This window comes from Brachionichthys hirsutus, chromosome 4, assembly GCF_040956055.1.
Source record: "Brachionichthys hirsutus isolate HB-005 chromosome 4, CSIRO-AGI_Bhir_v1, whole genome shotgun sequence".
Classification (NCBI taxonomy): Eukaryota; Metazoa; Chordata; class Actinopteri; order Lophiiformes; family Brachionichthyidae; genus Brachionichthys; species Brachionichthys hirsutus.
In genome coordinates, this window is record NC_090900.1 from 3,663,975 (window position 1) to 3,678,633 (window position 14,659).

General features: G+C 47.0%; 1 protein-coding gene across 1 annotated transcript in view; it reads left to right on the forward strand.

The window, feature by feature from the left end:
* setbp1 (SET binding protein 1) overlaps positions 1-8,949 on the forward strand; it is a 10,521-nt gene extending 1,572 nt beyond the window's left edge. Inside the window, exons 2-6 of the mRNA XM_068738723.1 lie at positions 1,426-1,835; positions 2,055-3,959; positions 4,053-4,260; positions 4,349-5,414; positions 8,444-8,949. Coding sequence (XP_068594824.1) covers positions 1,426-1,835; positions 2,055-3,959; positions 4,053-4,260; positions 4,349-5,414; positions 8,444-8,949 — 4,095 coding nt within the window. The remainder of the gene's footprint in view (positions 1-1,425; positions 1,836-2,054; positions 3,960-4,052; positions 4,261-4,348; positions 5,415-8,443) is intronic.
* Positions 8,950-14,659: the final 5,710 nt, after the last annotated feature.

Sequence of the window (14,659 nt, forward strand, 5' to 3'; positions counted from 1 at the left end):
GGCACAAGGGCGGAAACGAAGAACAAAATGCTGAGCTGGTGCCAATAACCCTGAAAGGGGGAGGGGGGGAGAGAGACCGCTGTTTCTCTCTCTCTCTGTCGGCTGAAAGGTGTCCATGCCTCTTCTCTTGATTATCATGTGGTTGCTTTGTGGTTACATGGGAGGATACACGTCTCATGTGTGTGTGTGTGTGTCTTGCTGCACGTCTTTGTCAGAAACCACCTCGAACCACCTCCGTGTCTCTGCGTCTTTCTTTTTCCATGTCCTCCTTTAACCTGGAACAGCAGGTATTCTAGGACAGGTTAAATGAGAAAGCATGTGTGTATCAGGTGTCTGTCATCTTATCCCTCTGCGGACTCACATGGTGTCTTCTCCAGTGTCACCATGCACACACACACACACACACACACACACACACACATACATGTCAGAGCTGAAAGGATACCATAGCAGTCTATGCATGTTGATGTACGCACATTCATTTTGTTAATCTGCACACACACACACACACACACACTGAGTGTTCGCTTACAGTGTTCATCCATGCACTATGTTGCTTAGTACCGTTTTTGTGCTGGCGTACGCGGCTAGCATCGGAGCAAAAAGCCGTATCTGTTGGGAAGTACGGAATGAGTGATGATGGGACACGACTGCTGAAATATGTGCATTATACATTTCATTACTGCGCGTGTATTAGTGTGTTTTTTTTATGCGCATCCGATCCGTACATTAGCATTGTGTGCTACTACTGTCCGTGTGACGGTTAAGGCTTAAAGTGTGTGCGTGTGTGTGCGTGCACTCAGAGGCAGGCCTGTGGTTAAGTTACAGCTCCCCGCTGCGCAGCAGAGCAGTGTCTTGTTGCGTCACACTGGGTCTGTTAATAACACTCTAAACCACCAAAGCCATCGACTGCTCCACTTCTCATCCCCCCCAGCAGTATGTTGATTATGCAGCGGTGATACGTAAAGCAGGGTCATGCCGCTTGCGAAGCATCTCGCGTGTAGCATATCAGCTTTTGTCATGTTCTCTTTTGCCTGGCTGAGAGGTTGACTTTACGTGCGCGGCTGTCGCTAAAATAAATGATAGACACATGAAAGTCGTAGTTTGGGGCTTGAAGAAATACGGGAGAGTCATCAAATAATCATCATCGTCATAAAATGTAAATGTAATAGTTTAGAACTCGGGCCGTTCAAGCTCGGCCACGGTGTTTCATGCTGCGTTTCCCCCGGCGCTCACACATGCATCATCTTTACCACAGGAATGTCAAAGCTCTGTGAACAAGCCTTTTGTTTTTGTGTTTTGAATGTCGCACATGCTCACAAGATGTATTAAAATTCTTTTTATCTGCTCATAAACCCAAGCTGTCTAGTGATTGAAGACTGTGTTTATTAACCAGGCTTTGCTTCTCTTCTCTATCATCCCCAGACTTATGAGCGCCAGTTCAGAATGCCTGAACAGAGAGAGGGAGGCCTGCTGCAACTCCTGGGAGATCACACTCTGCCCAAACACCAGCCTCGCACTTCCCTTCTTCCTGCACACTCACAGCAAACGCTGCACACCTTCACACAACAATTCCAACACACTCATCCACACCAGCACCAAATCAGTCCAGACTGGATCAAGTCTGCAGCGCCGTCTGCATCCCCCGCCAATCCTGCGGATTCTGAACCAGTCAGGGATCTGGCAGGAGCCGGTAGGAGCTCTGTGCCCGACCCAGCTCAATCGTTCTCACGAATAGCGGCACAAAGCCCTTCACCGCAGAGGTCCTTGACTCCAGACCTGCATTTGCCAGTAGTTACAGATGCCAGCGTTCTGAATCTGACCTCCCTGAGCAGGTATGGGGCAATTTCCTGTGAGTTCAAATAGTTAAAATGACCCAAACATACATTTCTGCTTATTTGAGTGTGTGTGTGTGTTTATGGGTGTATTACCGGTACATTTTTTCAGTTCGACTATCATACTTGCTACTATAATGGGCATTCAGATTAATGTGAAAACATCCATCCATCCCACTTGCCATAATTATTTTCTTGTTCTGTATGCATTTCCCCCAGGGGACGGGGTTTGCTAGAGGTCAGCGAGCATCTCTTTGTGAACATCAAGCGCAAGTATGGCAGGAAGGATTCCCAAAAGACGCTCTGTAATCCCCACAGTGCCGATACACCTTGGGGAAGGCAGCTGGAGAAAGGATTGGAAAGCCCGACGAGTTCCGACGAGAGGCATAAGTACAGGCAAGAAGAGACCGCTGAGCGATTCCACGAAGAAAGAGAGGAGAGGCGAAAAGATGAGAGAGAAAGATCAGTAACTGGAAGGAGAGGAGATGAAGAAGACAGGGGGATGCCCATGCTGACAGAGGAAGGGAAAGGACGGAAGAGGAGAAGGCAGCCTTCTTTTGACGAGTCGTTTTCTGTAGATGAGCAATCACAGCAACGGCAGGACTCCAACACTACAGAGAGGCCCCACCACGGGCCCCCGGAACCCAAAGTAGCACATAAGATGGACACTCAAAAAAATGACTCTCGACTCACAAGTCAGACTGACGTCAGTAGAGAAAGGATAGAAAAAGCAGAGAGAGTAGATAGAAGTGATAAAAGAGAGAAAGGAGAAAGGGTAGACCGGACGGAAAGAGGAGAGACAGTTACAACTGGGCCTGACCCGGAGGCTGCTTTGAGTGCACCTAAAGTGAAAAAGAACCCTGTGGGCCGTCCAAGGTTGACTTCAGACACCCTCAAATACAGAGAGTCTGTTCACAATCATATGAACAAGCCCAGTCTTAACACAAACCCCAGCCCAAGAGATGGCATCAGTCCTAGCCCGAGCCCTAAACCCAGGCCAAACATTAGCCCAAGCCCCAGACACAGCCTGACCCTTAGTCCCTGCCTCGGCCCCAGCTCCATAGCTAGTTCCAGACCGTCCAAGGCTAAGGACAGGTGGTCCTACCTGAAAGCAAAAAGCCACGTGAGCCTCACTTCGCCACATCGAGACAACCGGGTTAGCCCCTCACCCTTGGCTGACCCACCCTCAGCCTTTCCAATCACCCCTTCCAGCCCCCTCTACACCAACACCGACAGCCTGACTGTCCACACGCCCATCAAGAGGAAACGAGGACGCCCCAAGAAACAGCCACTTCTCACAGTGGAGACCATCCATGAGGGAACGTCCACTTCACCTCCAAGCCCACTGGCACGGGAAATCCCTGCAGGATTTCACCATCCAAGGAAGACACACACACTAAACACGTTAGTGCAGATGGCCTCTGCAACCCATGGCGCCGCTTCTAACAGTCTGAAACTAAAGTGTGGGAGGGGCAATTCCAGACCAATGAATAAAATAAGACTTGGGAAAATGCAGAGCATCCTGAATGAGATCTTCTCAGCTTCCAGTCAGAATGGTACTCTGGCTCTTAAGTCATCTTCCGCCCCTGTGACTTCAGCTATGAGTGCCATGGCATCCACCATTGAAGCTCGGCTGGGCAAACAAATAAATGTCAGCAAGAGAGGAACCATCTACATCGGTAAGAAGAGAGGGCGCAAACCCAGAGCGGAAACCCGAGTCCCAAATCCTCCCAGAAACAGTAGGGGAAAGCCACCGCTGCCAATCTCTGCATCCAGTCTTTACGAGAGCCCTGCAGTGCCTTCCACAACTTCTCCCAGCTCTAGTGCCGCATCCATAAGAGCCTGCCATCCTGATTCCACTATGCCCAGTTTGCAGCCCATCTCAGCTTTGCCCTCCAAGCCACAGGCCAGGGGCTTCCTCTCTGGTGGATGGAAACTATCACCGCCACGCCTTCTGGCGAATTCACCTTCCCAGCTGTCAGAGGGGGCCTCGGTGAAAGAGGTGACTCTGTCCCCCATCAGCGAGTCCCACAGTGAGGAGACAATTCCAAGCGACAGCGGCATTGGCACAGACAACAATAGCACCTCGGATCAAACTGAAAAAGGTCCCGCCTCTCGTCGAAGGTACGGTACTTGTTTTGTGTTTCTGGGCCCTGAATAGATTCTTAAAAGTTGGTATTTTAGTGTAATTGTCTATTTTATGTTGTCTTTATGCAGGTACTCCTTTGACCTCTGCGGGTTCGAGGCTGCAGAAGCGGCAGCCCTGGAAGCATCCAACAGGGGCAGCAGAACACGCTGTGAGCGGCAAGTAACCGCTGTTGACAACTTCCTGTCACAACAGGAAAAGAAGCAAAAACATCATCGACGGAAGAGGAAGTGCTTACAGAGCCGGGATCATCTTCATTTTCTCTCCGAATTGGAGGAGGTTAGAAACACAGCAATAAACCACGCACTGCAATGTGCAACTATAATACCATGTACGTTTAATTCTAATGAACGTTTCCTTTCTGCAGGTTGTGATGAAGTTCCAGCAGCTGCGAGTGTCCCACAGACGTTTCACCTGCTACCCCCAGCACCCATATCCCTCCATTTTCCGCCTCAACTTCCATCATTACTACCCCGTTACCTACGACTCCTATTCCTGTGACTCCAACTCATACATACGTAGGAGCGTCGATCTAAAGGCTAAGAGGAGGCGTGGCCGTCCAGCCAAAGCCAGTGAGCCAATCACGTCAAAGCTGCCTTTTGTTCAAGGATATGGTTATCCACTGGCTGGGGGGAACTACTATGCAGCGCCGTATGCAATGCCTTATGCACCTCCTCTGAGTCTAGGCTACTTTCCCCCTGCTGCCCCATTTTATCTGCCCCATCATTCACTAGGACCCGCACCTCCATCTCCCTTCATGAGGCCCGCTGTCCCCCCTCCCAAAGCTTTCCACCCCAGTGGACACCCAACGCTCCAGCCAGGAGCGAAGCACCGCAGTGCCAGTAGTCCGCTTCAGGGGCCGTCTGTTAGAGGCGAAGGCCTCGGATCCCTTGGAAGTGGCAGCAACGGCGGTCTCGCGGGGGTTCGTTTCCACAAGAGGAAGCACAAGCACAAACATAAGCACAAGGATGAGCCCCTCCTTTCAATGCAAGAGCGGCAGGACTTAGGCGGCCTCTTCAGCGGAGCTAAGACCAACGCCCGTCTTAGCTTGCTGAGCGACAGGAGGGACTCAGTCGCTCACAACTCTTCAAAGCATGTGGAGAAGCAGAGGGGCAGCGGTCGAGGGTCAAGCCTGTCCTCCAGCTTGGGGATGTTTGAGTCGGACCAGCTGTCCAGACACTCTCTTGCCGACAGCCAGTTCCACTCCTGTCAGACTCGACGGCCTGTAAACAGTTTCATGAGCAGCTACAGCAGCCAATCGAAGTTGACCGAGTCAGCCTCCGACACCTTCTTGGGGTCCCGGGAAGACGACTGTGGCGGACGCAGCAGGAAGACGAGGGTCCCAGTGTTTGGAGATCGGGGCCTAATGTCGTTCCAATCTGGTAGGCAAGAGCCAGGACAGATGAACAAATGCTCCAGTCCCCCCCTCACCGGTAAGAACCACTTACTTCAGGATTTACTAAAGTATGCTATTTTTGCCTGTGACAGAGGCAACATCATTAAAATAGTTTTGGAGATTTGAGGTTAGCTCGAATTGCCGATTAACGTCTGCCGCTCGATTGTGCTTATCGAAGGCATCGGCAGCTTGACAAAGCAACGGACTTCATTAGAGATCTGATCAGATCATTAAACAGTCGGTGAGATTCCGATCTATTAGACAGACTGTATCGGTGAAGCAACTGGCAGTGGTTTATTTATGTTTGGAGCTAAAAAAAAAAAAAAACGAATGAAAAGAAACAACCGAAAGCTTAAATCAGCTTTGCTCGTCTTTTTTCTCACCTTCGTTGCTGCAGATTTAGCTAAAAGTAATTGGTACCCAAATGTTTTATTTATCTTCCCCAGTGATGACAGGCTTGTTAGCCTCTGGTTTGGGGGGACTTGATCTCTTATTCGGTGGCGTCTAACGTAGATGGCACAGCAGTGTACGCAGCGAGGTGATTTCTATTTGTGAGCTTGCCATGCACAGAATTACAAGACAATGAAAGGCAGCCCAGAATTCTCACTCCCCAACTAATGTGTGTGTATATACTGGCACACTCTGTATTCTGCTGTCTTTGAGCACATCTGGCTGGGGATGGAGAGAGAGAGGGAGCGTAATGCATGGATGCAGACGACTATAATTCACCAATCTCTCTTTGCCCCCCCCCCCCCCCTCCCTCCTCTTCCTCCCCTCCCGCCAATGCCTTTGCCAAAGATATATTATTCACACACTGTGATTTATTTTCGACAGACATGCCGTAAAAGGCCCTTGCCTGTGTTAAAAGAGCTGGCTGGCAGCCAGAGGTTTAATGACTAGGGCCTAGTCCAGTGGCGAGGAGGAGAAGGCTGGGGCTCAGTCCCCCCCCCCCCCCAACCCTGGGGGGGAACCAGGACGTATGACTCATACACACACCAACACCCCCACCCCCACCCCCCAGCCGCCTCCCCATCCACATTCTCCTTCCCGTGTCGTTATGCTGCTTGTGCCTCTCTTCCATGTTCTCCCCCCTGCTGCCGCTGCAGTTGTAACCTTGCTTTCCTTCTGCCTCTCTCCCACAATCCGCACATCCATTCACAGACTTCCCTCGTTTCCCTCATTCCTTCTCTCCCCCCCCCTCGTTCCCCTATTACCCTCTCTTTCCCCCCCATTCTCCTGCCCCTCCTCTAGTATGACTTACTGCCTCACTTCACAGCTCTACCCCCAATTAAAACACGAGCGCGTGTACGCAGACACACACACACACACACACACACGCACACACACAGATACAAATGCAAAATGTATTTTAATCTGACTGGTTGCCCCAACAGTGGCTGACACAAAATGATCCTTAATGAATATATAATTATTATTTAGTGAGAGTTTTTGCATGTTGGAAAGAGTCACTGGAAAGAAACATGGTTTTTGGTAGCGATGTGGAAGACGGCCTGCTTTTATGCAAACAAGTCAGCGCCAGTGAGCTCTCATCTGTTTTGCCACTGCAGACTAGTTCTACTAAGAAATGATTTACAAACTCAAAGTTGCATCCGTCGAGTACCGGTATGCATCTCTGTGCAGTGACTTCCTAATCCGCAGAGAAACAGGTCCTCGGTGCTGTACGCCTCTCACACTGCTGAAGGTCGCCGGTTTTATGTTCCATGCATGCTGCTCATAAATCTCTGCTACTTTGTAGTGTGTGTGTGAGAGAGAGAGAGCAGAGGACGTGCCCACTTCTGTGCAGCTCGTAAACTACCGCTGCTTAGCGCTTTGAGCATTTGACCAATTCCCTGAATTCTGCAATGACTTCTACCTTTGAATTCTTGAGCAACGGCAGAGGAAAATGTTCCTTACAATGGCGATCTTAGTTCATTACCTTAACATTATTATTCTGTGTCTGCTTGTTATTACGTTTAATCTGAGCAACTGGAAGCTTCAAAACACAAAAGTAAATCACCCCAAAGCCAATTCAAATGTTTATACAAATAAATGTGAATTCTATGAGAAAAGAAGAGAATCAAGGAATGTGAGTCAAATCTCGAGAAAAACAGACCAAATATATTGTTTATCTGCACACTCTTGGGGCCTGGTGGCTAATTGTGCTTTTCCTCCATTTTGGCTGCAAATCAGTCTGTGCCTCAGGAACAGGGAGGAAGGGGGGTAGGGGGTGGGGGGGGTGGGGGGTGGGGGGAGCTAAGAAATGGGACAGAGATGAGAAACAAAAAGAATGACAGAGCTGGACCAAGACCAGGAAGCAGTTCTGAAATAGAGGCGGAAATGAAAGTGTGCAGCGTGATTGAAAATTAGAGAGTAGCATGTTGCCACCCATTAAGAGGAGAGTGGGAAGGAAAATGAGAGTGATGGGAAAAGAGAGTAAGAGAAATGATGGGAAAGGCATTCTGCCCAGTGTGAAGGAGAACACATCTCCAGTGTGTATTCGACTCGTCCATTCTTTACCGGTGAATACATCATCTGTATATGTTTGTAATTTGCATGTATGCAGATTTATGTTTTTGTATTTGTGTCTGTGTGTGCATGTTGATAAATGTGTGTGTGTGTGTGCATGTAGATAAATGTACGTGTGTGTGTTTGGTTTGTTGGCAGCCTGCGCTCCAGATGCACAGGGTTGTTATTGTGTGGCGACATATTAAAATGTTGAAGGAGATTTCTGTGGGTTTCCTGCTAGCAGAATGGGATCTCCTCTTCTCGCTTCTCCTCTCGGCTCTCTAGTAGACAGTTACAGGATAGGATCTGCTCTTCTGGCTCAGCTGGGCTTTGAAAGGCTCACTTGAATATGTCAAAATTAGCAGGAAGCTCTTGAAGCAAGCAAAAGGAATTCTCTCCGCGAGTTAAATTGGCAAAATGTCTTCACTGGTCTCTCCACGGCTGCTCACTTTTGACTGACGTGCTGGCATGAATACCTTTTCCTCTTTGAAGAGCCTCGCTGTGCTATTTACTTACCTTAAGATGCTTCATCTCCCTAATGTTCACTCTCTCCTTTCCCAGGTGCACCTAGTAAGCGGCGGTATAAACGGCGGGAGGTGGAGCAGATCCAGAAAGACGTGAGGAGGATGCATTCTTTGAACTTTGAGCACGTGCAGAAGATTCTCCGTGCTAAGCGCCTGCAGCGACAAGCCAAAACAGGAAACAACGTCATCAAAAGGCGGCCCGGGCGGCCCCGAAAACAGCCCTTAGAGCAGCCAGAGCTGGCCACGAGGAGGGAAGAAGAGCGAGCAGATAGCCGGGATTTGCACTTGCTGGCCAGCGGGAAAGGTGACGGGAGGACTCTGGGGATGCCTGTCCTAGAAAGGTGCGATGACCTGCCAGGTAGGCAGAGCATCAGGCCGAGCCTAACCCCAGAGCCTCTCGAGTTCTCCAATCACGATTCCATCTCAGCAACAATTGAGACCGTGGTCCATCAAGCGCGATCTGTGCCGCCGCCGTCGAAAGGGGGGCGACGCAGAGGCAGGGGCAACGGCAGAGACGAGTTATGGGCGCCTTCCAGTCAATAGATGTGCGGCAGAGAGCAGCTGCTCAACTGAGAGGCCGGTCCTTATCGGAATCAGAGCTTCTTCAAGCCTGCCAGAAGCAGTGCCCTTAATTCCGGTCGACCTTCGTGCACTTTGACATTTTTCCTCCTCTACGATTTGAGAGGAGTCCCAGTGGGTCCGTGGGGGATCAGGAGGAGGGAGCACTTGCGCCACCTCTCTGTTTGCTAAAACCCAGCCAGACCCTTCTTTTCAATGGCACTATATGGTACAATTTGATACTGAACCCCGATGCTATAAAAACATGTGGTACTTATGATAGTGTAGGATATTATGTGATTCTTTATGTATCTGATACAGTGATGTGTATGGTACTTTATGATACTGTATCTGAATGTGGCTTTAGCCATATATTTACCAGCACGGGAAGGGGGGGGGGGGATGAATAACTGTGCAGCTCCGCTTGTTTTTTGCCTTCCTGAGGAACCTTGTCAAAGACATGTGGGATAATTCAGCAGTAAATAAGCCAACCTACCAGATTACCTGCCCCTGTTCTTTTCTTTCATCCCCTATCTGTACCCAACCTTGTTTCTGGTCTCTCTGAGGAGCGACTGATACTATTTGGCAGCTCCTCAGCCCTCGTCTCCCTCCCTTCTCGACACTCACCTGTAGTTCTGTAGCCCTCCCTCATGCCTGCCGCTCAACTTCAATTCCCTTTGTTCTCTCGTTGACTCCCACGTCACGTGACATCTCCAATTGCTTGTGCTGCTTCAAGCCACCCTCGTCTAGTTTATTTCTCCATCCCAACTGAAGCCTGACCGAAGCAGTGACGTAAAGGCAATACGGTGGATCAGACTGTCCCACACTGTACATAGAAACAAAAATCCACTGTTGCCTGCCTTGTACAATGGAAAAACCAGCTCATAGATATGTACTGGAATACAGTATATCAAATAGAATTCTTGTACCATAGACAATGAAAGTTGTGTATCGTTTTATAACCAAAAACAGACCTGGGTGCGACTCAAGACAAGTTTGTTTTCAGACAGAAAGAACCACTTATATTCATTCATACACTCAATATTATGTTTGTATCCAGTGGGCATGCATACAAGGGGAATATCAGGTGTGTTTTTGGTGAACCTTAAAATTGGGTTTAATGCACTAACGAGAAACCGTACATTTGCATCAATCAAATGCAGCACTTACATGCTTATTCCAGCCTTACATTTTTGGCCTTTGATGGTGTGGAGATCCCATTCCAGAGTGCAAGTATTATTTTAATCAATTTATATATATGCAGGCTGCGCAGCCAAAAGCGTCAAACCGAAGCCCCGAATCTGAAATGTGATTGGACTGTTCAGCTGAAGGGGGCTCACAGTCAGTGTTTTGAAAAGCTAATCCCAGTCTATCTACGTAACATGCATTTATTCATCCATATTGATGGATTTCTTTTTCTTTTTTTTAAAGTAAATCCAGTATTTAGAGTTAGATACCAAAGTCTCAGTGTTAATTGTAAGGATGTATTATTAAAATTAATCTCAATCAGAGTTTGACGAGCTCTTGACCGTGTTGGCACCAATGTAAAGCATTCCTTTGCGCGCTATAGAATGTAACCATCCTGGCTTTTCCACGTCAATATGCTAAGCCTTTGTTAAACTCTTATCTACAGTATATGTGGCTTTTAGTAGCAGTTGTTTTCGTAAATACTTTTTTTTTTTCAGATTATAATCAAAAGATCACTTTTTCTTTTACAACTTTACTTTGTTTCAGGATATTTTTATTTTTTTTAGGTTGGGTGGGATTCTCAGTTGCAGCAGTTCAACTTGTGCCTTATGTTTCTTTTTTTTCACCAACTACATTTGAACTGAAAAAAATATTAAATGGCAAAGAGGGCCCCAGAAATAGTCCCAAAAATAGTCATGATTGTGCATTTAACATGTGTCTAAGTCATCACAACCCTTCACGGCTAACATTGTGTGCGTCCCGTGTCAGTGAGCACTGAGCTGTCTGACTCCCAACAGAACTGGAAGAGCTGGAATGTTGAGTGTAATACAGTATATTAGAACTACTTCGTTAAACACGCCACACGTGTACTCACCATTATCATTGATTGGTTATTCACTTAGCAAAAGAGGGGTGGGGGGGGGGGGTCAGAGGAGGTTGTCGTGGACATTTCGTCATCATGCATCGTTTGCTATGCATCAGGCCATGCCTGGCAATGACCTTAAAATGAATTTCTGGTCTGGGTCCACCCTTCAACAAAGAGAAACAAGTGGTCTTATTTACTGAACAAAAATTAATTCATGTAACAAGTATTGTGAATAATAATAGTAATAATTCTTAATGCGTTGTGCAAAGAGTGACTATCATTTCATGAGAACTATAGTTGCTGCATCTCTATGCAGTACAGCCTTAACCAGATGTAAAACTACAATATTGAAGTGTTTGTTGTAAATAGTGTTAGTATGTCCCTTCCCGCGTGGACACCAGTCGTGTTCGGCTGTACTGGGACCGTCCCCTAAAACCACCGTGGACCTTCTGTCTCTATGAAAGGCTGCTTCAGACTGAAGAAAAGACAGACGAATGACAGCCCTGATGATTACCCCGCCGTACTAATTTTGTCACAGTTCAAGATAATTCAATTACATAAAATACTTTGCCTTATGAAGCACTCCCGTTGTTCACTCAGTAGAGCGAGCGCCCCGTGTCTTTAGCGATGACTCTCGGGGCACCCGTTCCCTCTCGTAATCTTAAACTGTCCCGTCCAACAAAAGTACAGAAGCCTGAGGAAATATAGGAGTTTGCCTTATCACACCTTTTTAAAGTCATTCGAGGATACAAGCCCCGCCGTAGAATACAGAGACAAAAATAGTAATCCCATCTGATTTGCAGCCAGTTGAGGCAATGCAGTACCATAAAGACCAATCAAGGAGTGTGCACATGGGGGGGGGGGGGGTTCAAAGTAAATACCCCAAAAATACACTGGTCCTAGCGTTCGCAAGCTTAACCTTGTTTTGCTTGATGACTTTGGGCAGGTCTGCGGTCCGTTGTGGGGAGGATGAGGTCTAGAGGTCCGTGAGGTGTAGAGACTAGACACTTGGCAGCTTAATCCTCTATTCTGTGGTCGGTCAGCGGTCTCTGATGTAAGAGTTAAAGAGCCCAGGTGTTGTCTGTCCTTCCTGTGTGTCTCTTCCACCAGCCGATGCTCCGGTGCCTTTTAACACTGACAAGTATTGTCCTAATCCAGAGCTTTCACCCTACTCAGAGGCTGCAGAGGGGATGTGGCTGTGAAAATGGTTCACATTCACTGTTGTATTGTTTTAAGCGGCCTGTCTGGACCGGAGGTTATAGGACGGGCCCCCAAAAGCACTGATGTGAGGATCTATTGCGTTGTCTTTGATCCAGCCATCAAAGGCAGCGCAGCACGCAGCGTTTCTCCCCCAAACCAGTGGATGGGGAGTACTTGCATTAGTCACTACAGTAACTATGATGGGATGTAACGGCACCTACATTTTGATCACCCCTATTTCACTCGTAGCATGCTGTGATGAGTGTCCTACATATGGAGCCGGAGACGGAGCCTGATAAATGTACACGCAATCATCCTCACAACATACATGACAGTCCTAAGCGATAATGTTTAAAGCCGAGCGTGCAGATGAAGCATTGAGAAAACCAAGAAATGTACTTCTTTAGAGCACAAAGTCAGCTCTTTGAACAGTGTGGGCAAATTTTAGTTTGTATACATAGTGTATTTGAACCTTTTTCTAGAGTGGGTTTCCTTTATTTGCATGCTCAATTTGATTGTATGCATACATATTTTAGAAAAGCTAAATTACAATTTGAATTTTGAGCAAGACTTGTATATTGTTTGATATGTTTCTTTTTGTAATGGATTTTTTTAAATTCATGAAGCATTTTTGTACATTGTATGAATATTAAAAACTGCAAATATTTGACATATAGAGTAAATACTAGATGCGCATGCATATGCATATATCCTTCACAGTATGTATGTGTAAATATATACATATATTTTGTATTTGCGTTTGCCGGCATACAGATATATGTCTTAAGCACATATATACATGCAATATATATGTATATCCATGTCCGCTGGCATGCTTTTGGTCATGTTTATCTTTCATGATCTAGTAGGGTTTTTTTTTTTATTATTACTCTTTCCTCAGAAAGAAAAGCTCATTATTTTGCTACCCTTCTGTTGGCTGGCAGCATTGAGCACTTATTAAAAAAGAACTACAGTTGAAGTTGTTCATGTTATCCATTGTGTGAAATAATAAATGACTTTGACAGCTGATGGTGGCACATTTGTTCTTCTTTCTGGGTGAGATGCGGCTGATGCGCTACGTGATTGTGCGACGAGGCTGTGTGTGTGTGTGTGTGTGTGCAGCATGCGAGATGACAGGATGGTTTTTTGCAGCGCCGATGGTGCTGAATGTCAAAAGGTGTTTGACTGATCGATTGATTGATTAAATGTGAACTGCCCCACAATGCGGTCATTTGTTGCAATTAAAAGAGGAGAATCCTCTAATCAGTTAAGCTACTCCTCACACAGTCACGCACACACACACACACACACACACACACTCTGACTCATTAACCGAACCTTCTCTAAATCCTGGCTGCACTGGCCCATCAGTGTCAGCTCAAGGTGGGCTGGGCTGCAGGCTGTTCTATTATTGGACAGAACCGAGTGGGAAGTGCCACACTATTGGTTGCTCCCAACTAGTAAAATTCTTCTGTTACCATGGTTGCAGGGTGAGCTGCCCAAATGTGTCTCAGTGTATCTCGTACTGATGAAACCGTTGGCATCACTGGTGTTATGCTGGAGAAAGAAAAAAGAAAAAAAACTCCTCTCTGATAGAAGTCAGGGCTGCAGTGGCCTGCCTGTAAATGAGCCGACACACAGCCCCCACTCCCCTCCCAAGCACTAGTGATAGGATGAACGGCATCATCAGGGCTGTGACCACGAAGAAACAGCACAGTGAAGCACGTCCTGCGTGAAGGATGCACTGATGAGATACAGCTACAATTAAAGAGGAAGGACGGCCAAGCCGAAAGTAATGATTTAGGCTCATATAGTTCCTCCAGAACAATGTCATTCTCAACAAAAGCTCCGTGTTCAAAGATTACATAGAAATATGTACGACACCGTTACTAATTCCAATGTTATTTAGCTTGAAAGTGAGTGGAAATATTTCACACACTCATGAATTACAACCTACTTTTTCAGGAACCTTCCAAAGAATTTGGGAGGCTCTTCCTTCGAATCTTATATTAATGAGCCTCTTTTGGTATGCAAGATTTATAGCAGATGAAAAAAGCATCCCAAACCATTGTCATATACCTTTCTGTATAAAGGGCAAGGACATCAAATACACACTAGAAAGCCGTAGTGCGTCGCTTCCATACACATTTAGGTTGCTTTGCAAAGGATCCCAGAACTCTCTGCTGCAGAAACTCCAGATTAATGTGCTTTGGTTTGCGTGCGTGTGTGTGTGTGTGTGTGTGTGTGTTTGTCCTTACTGTTTCGGCCCTGACACGCCAAGTCAATCTCCAAAAACCTTGGTGGACAAACTTACAAAATGACGCACAAGCATTTGCGAGTGTGAGAAATAGTTTATGCTGACAATGTGAACGCATTTACGTCAGAGTGGCTGACATAAAGTTGTTGTTGTGTTCTGTGTCATTCATTTGTTTAGTGGGATGG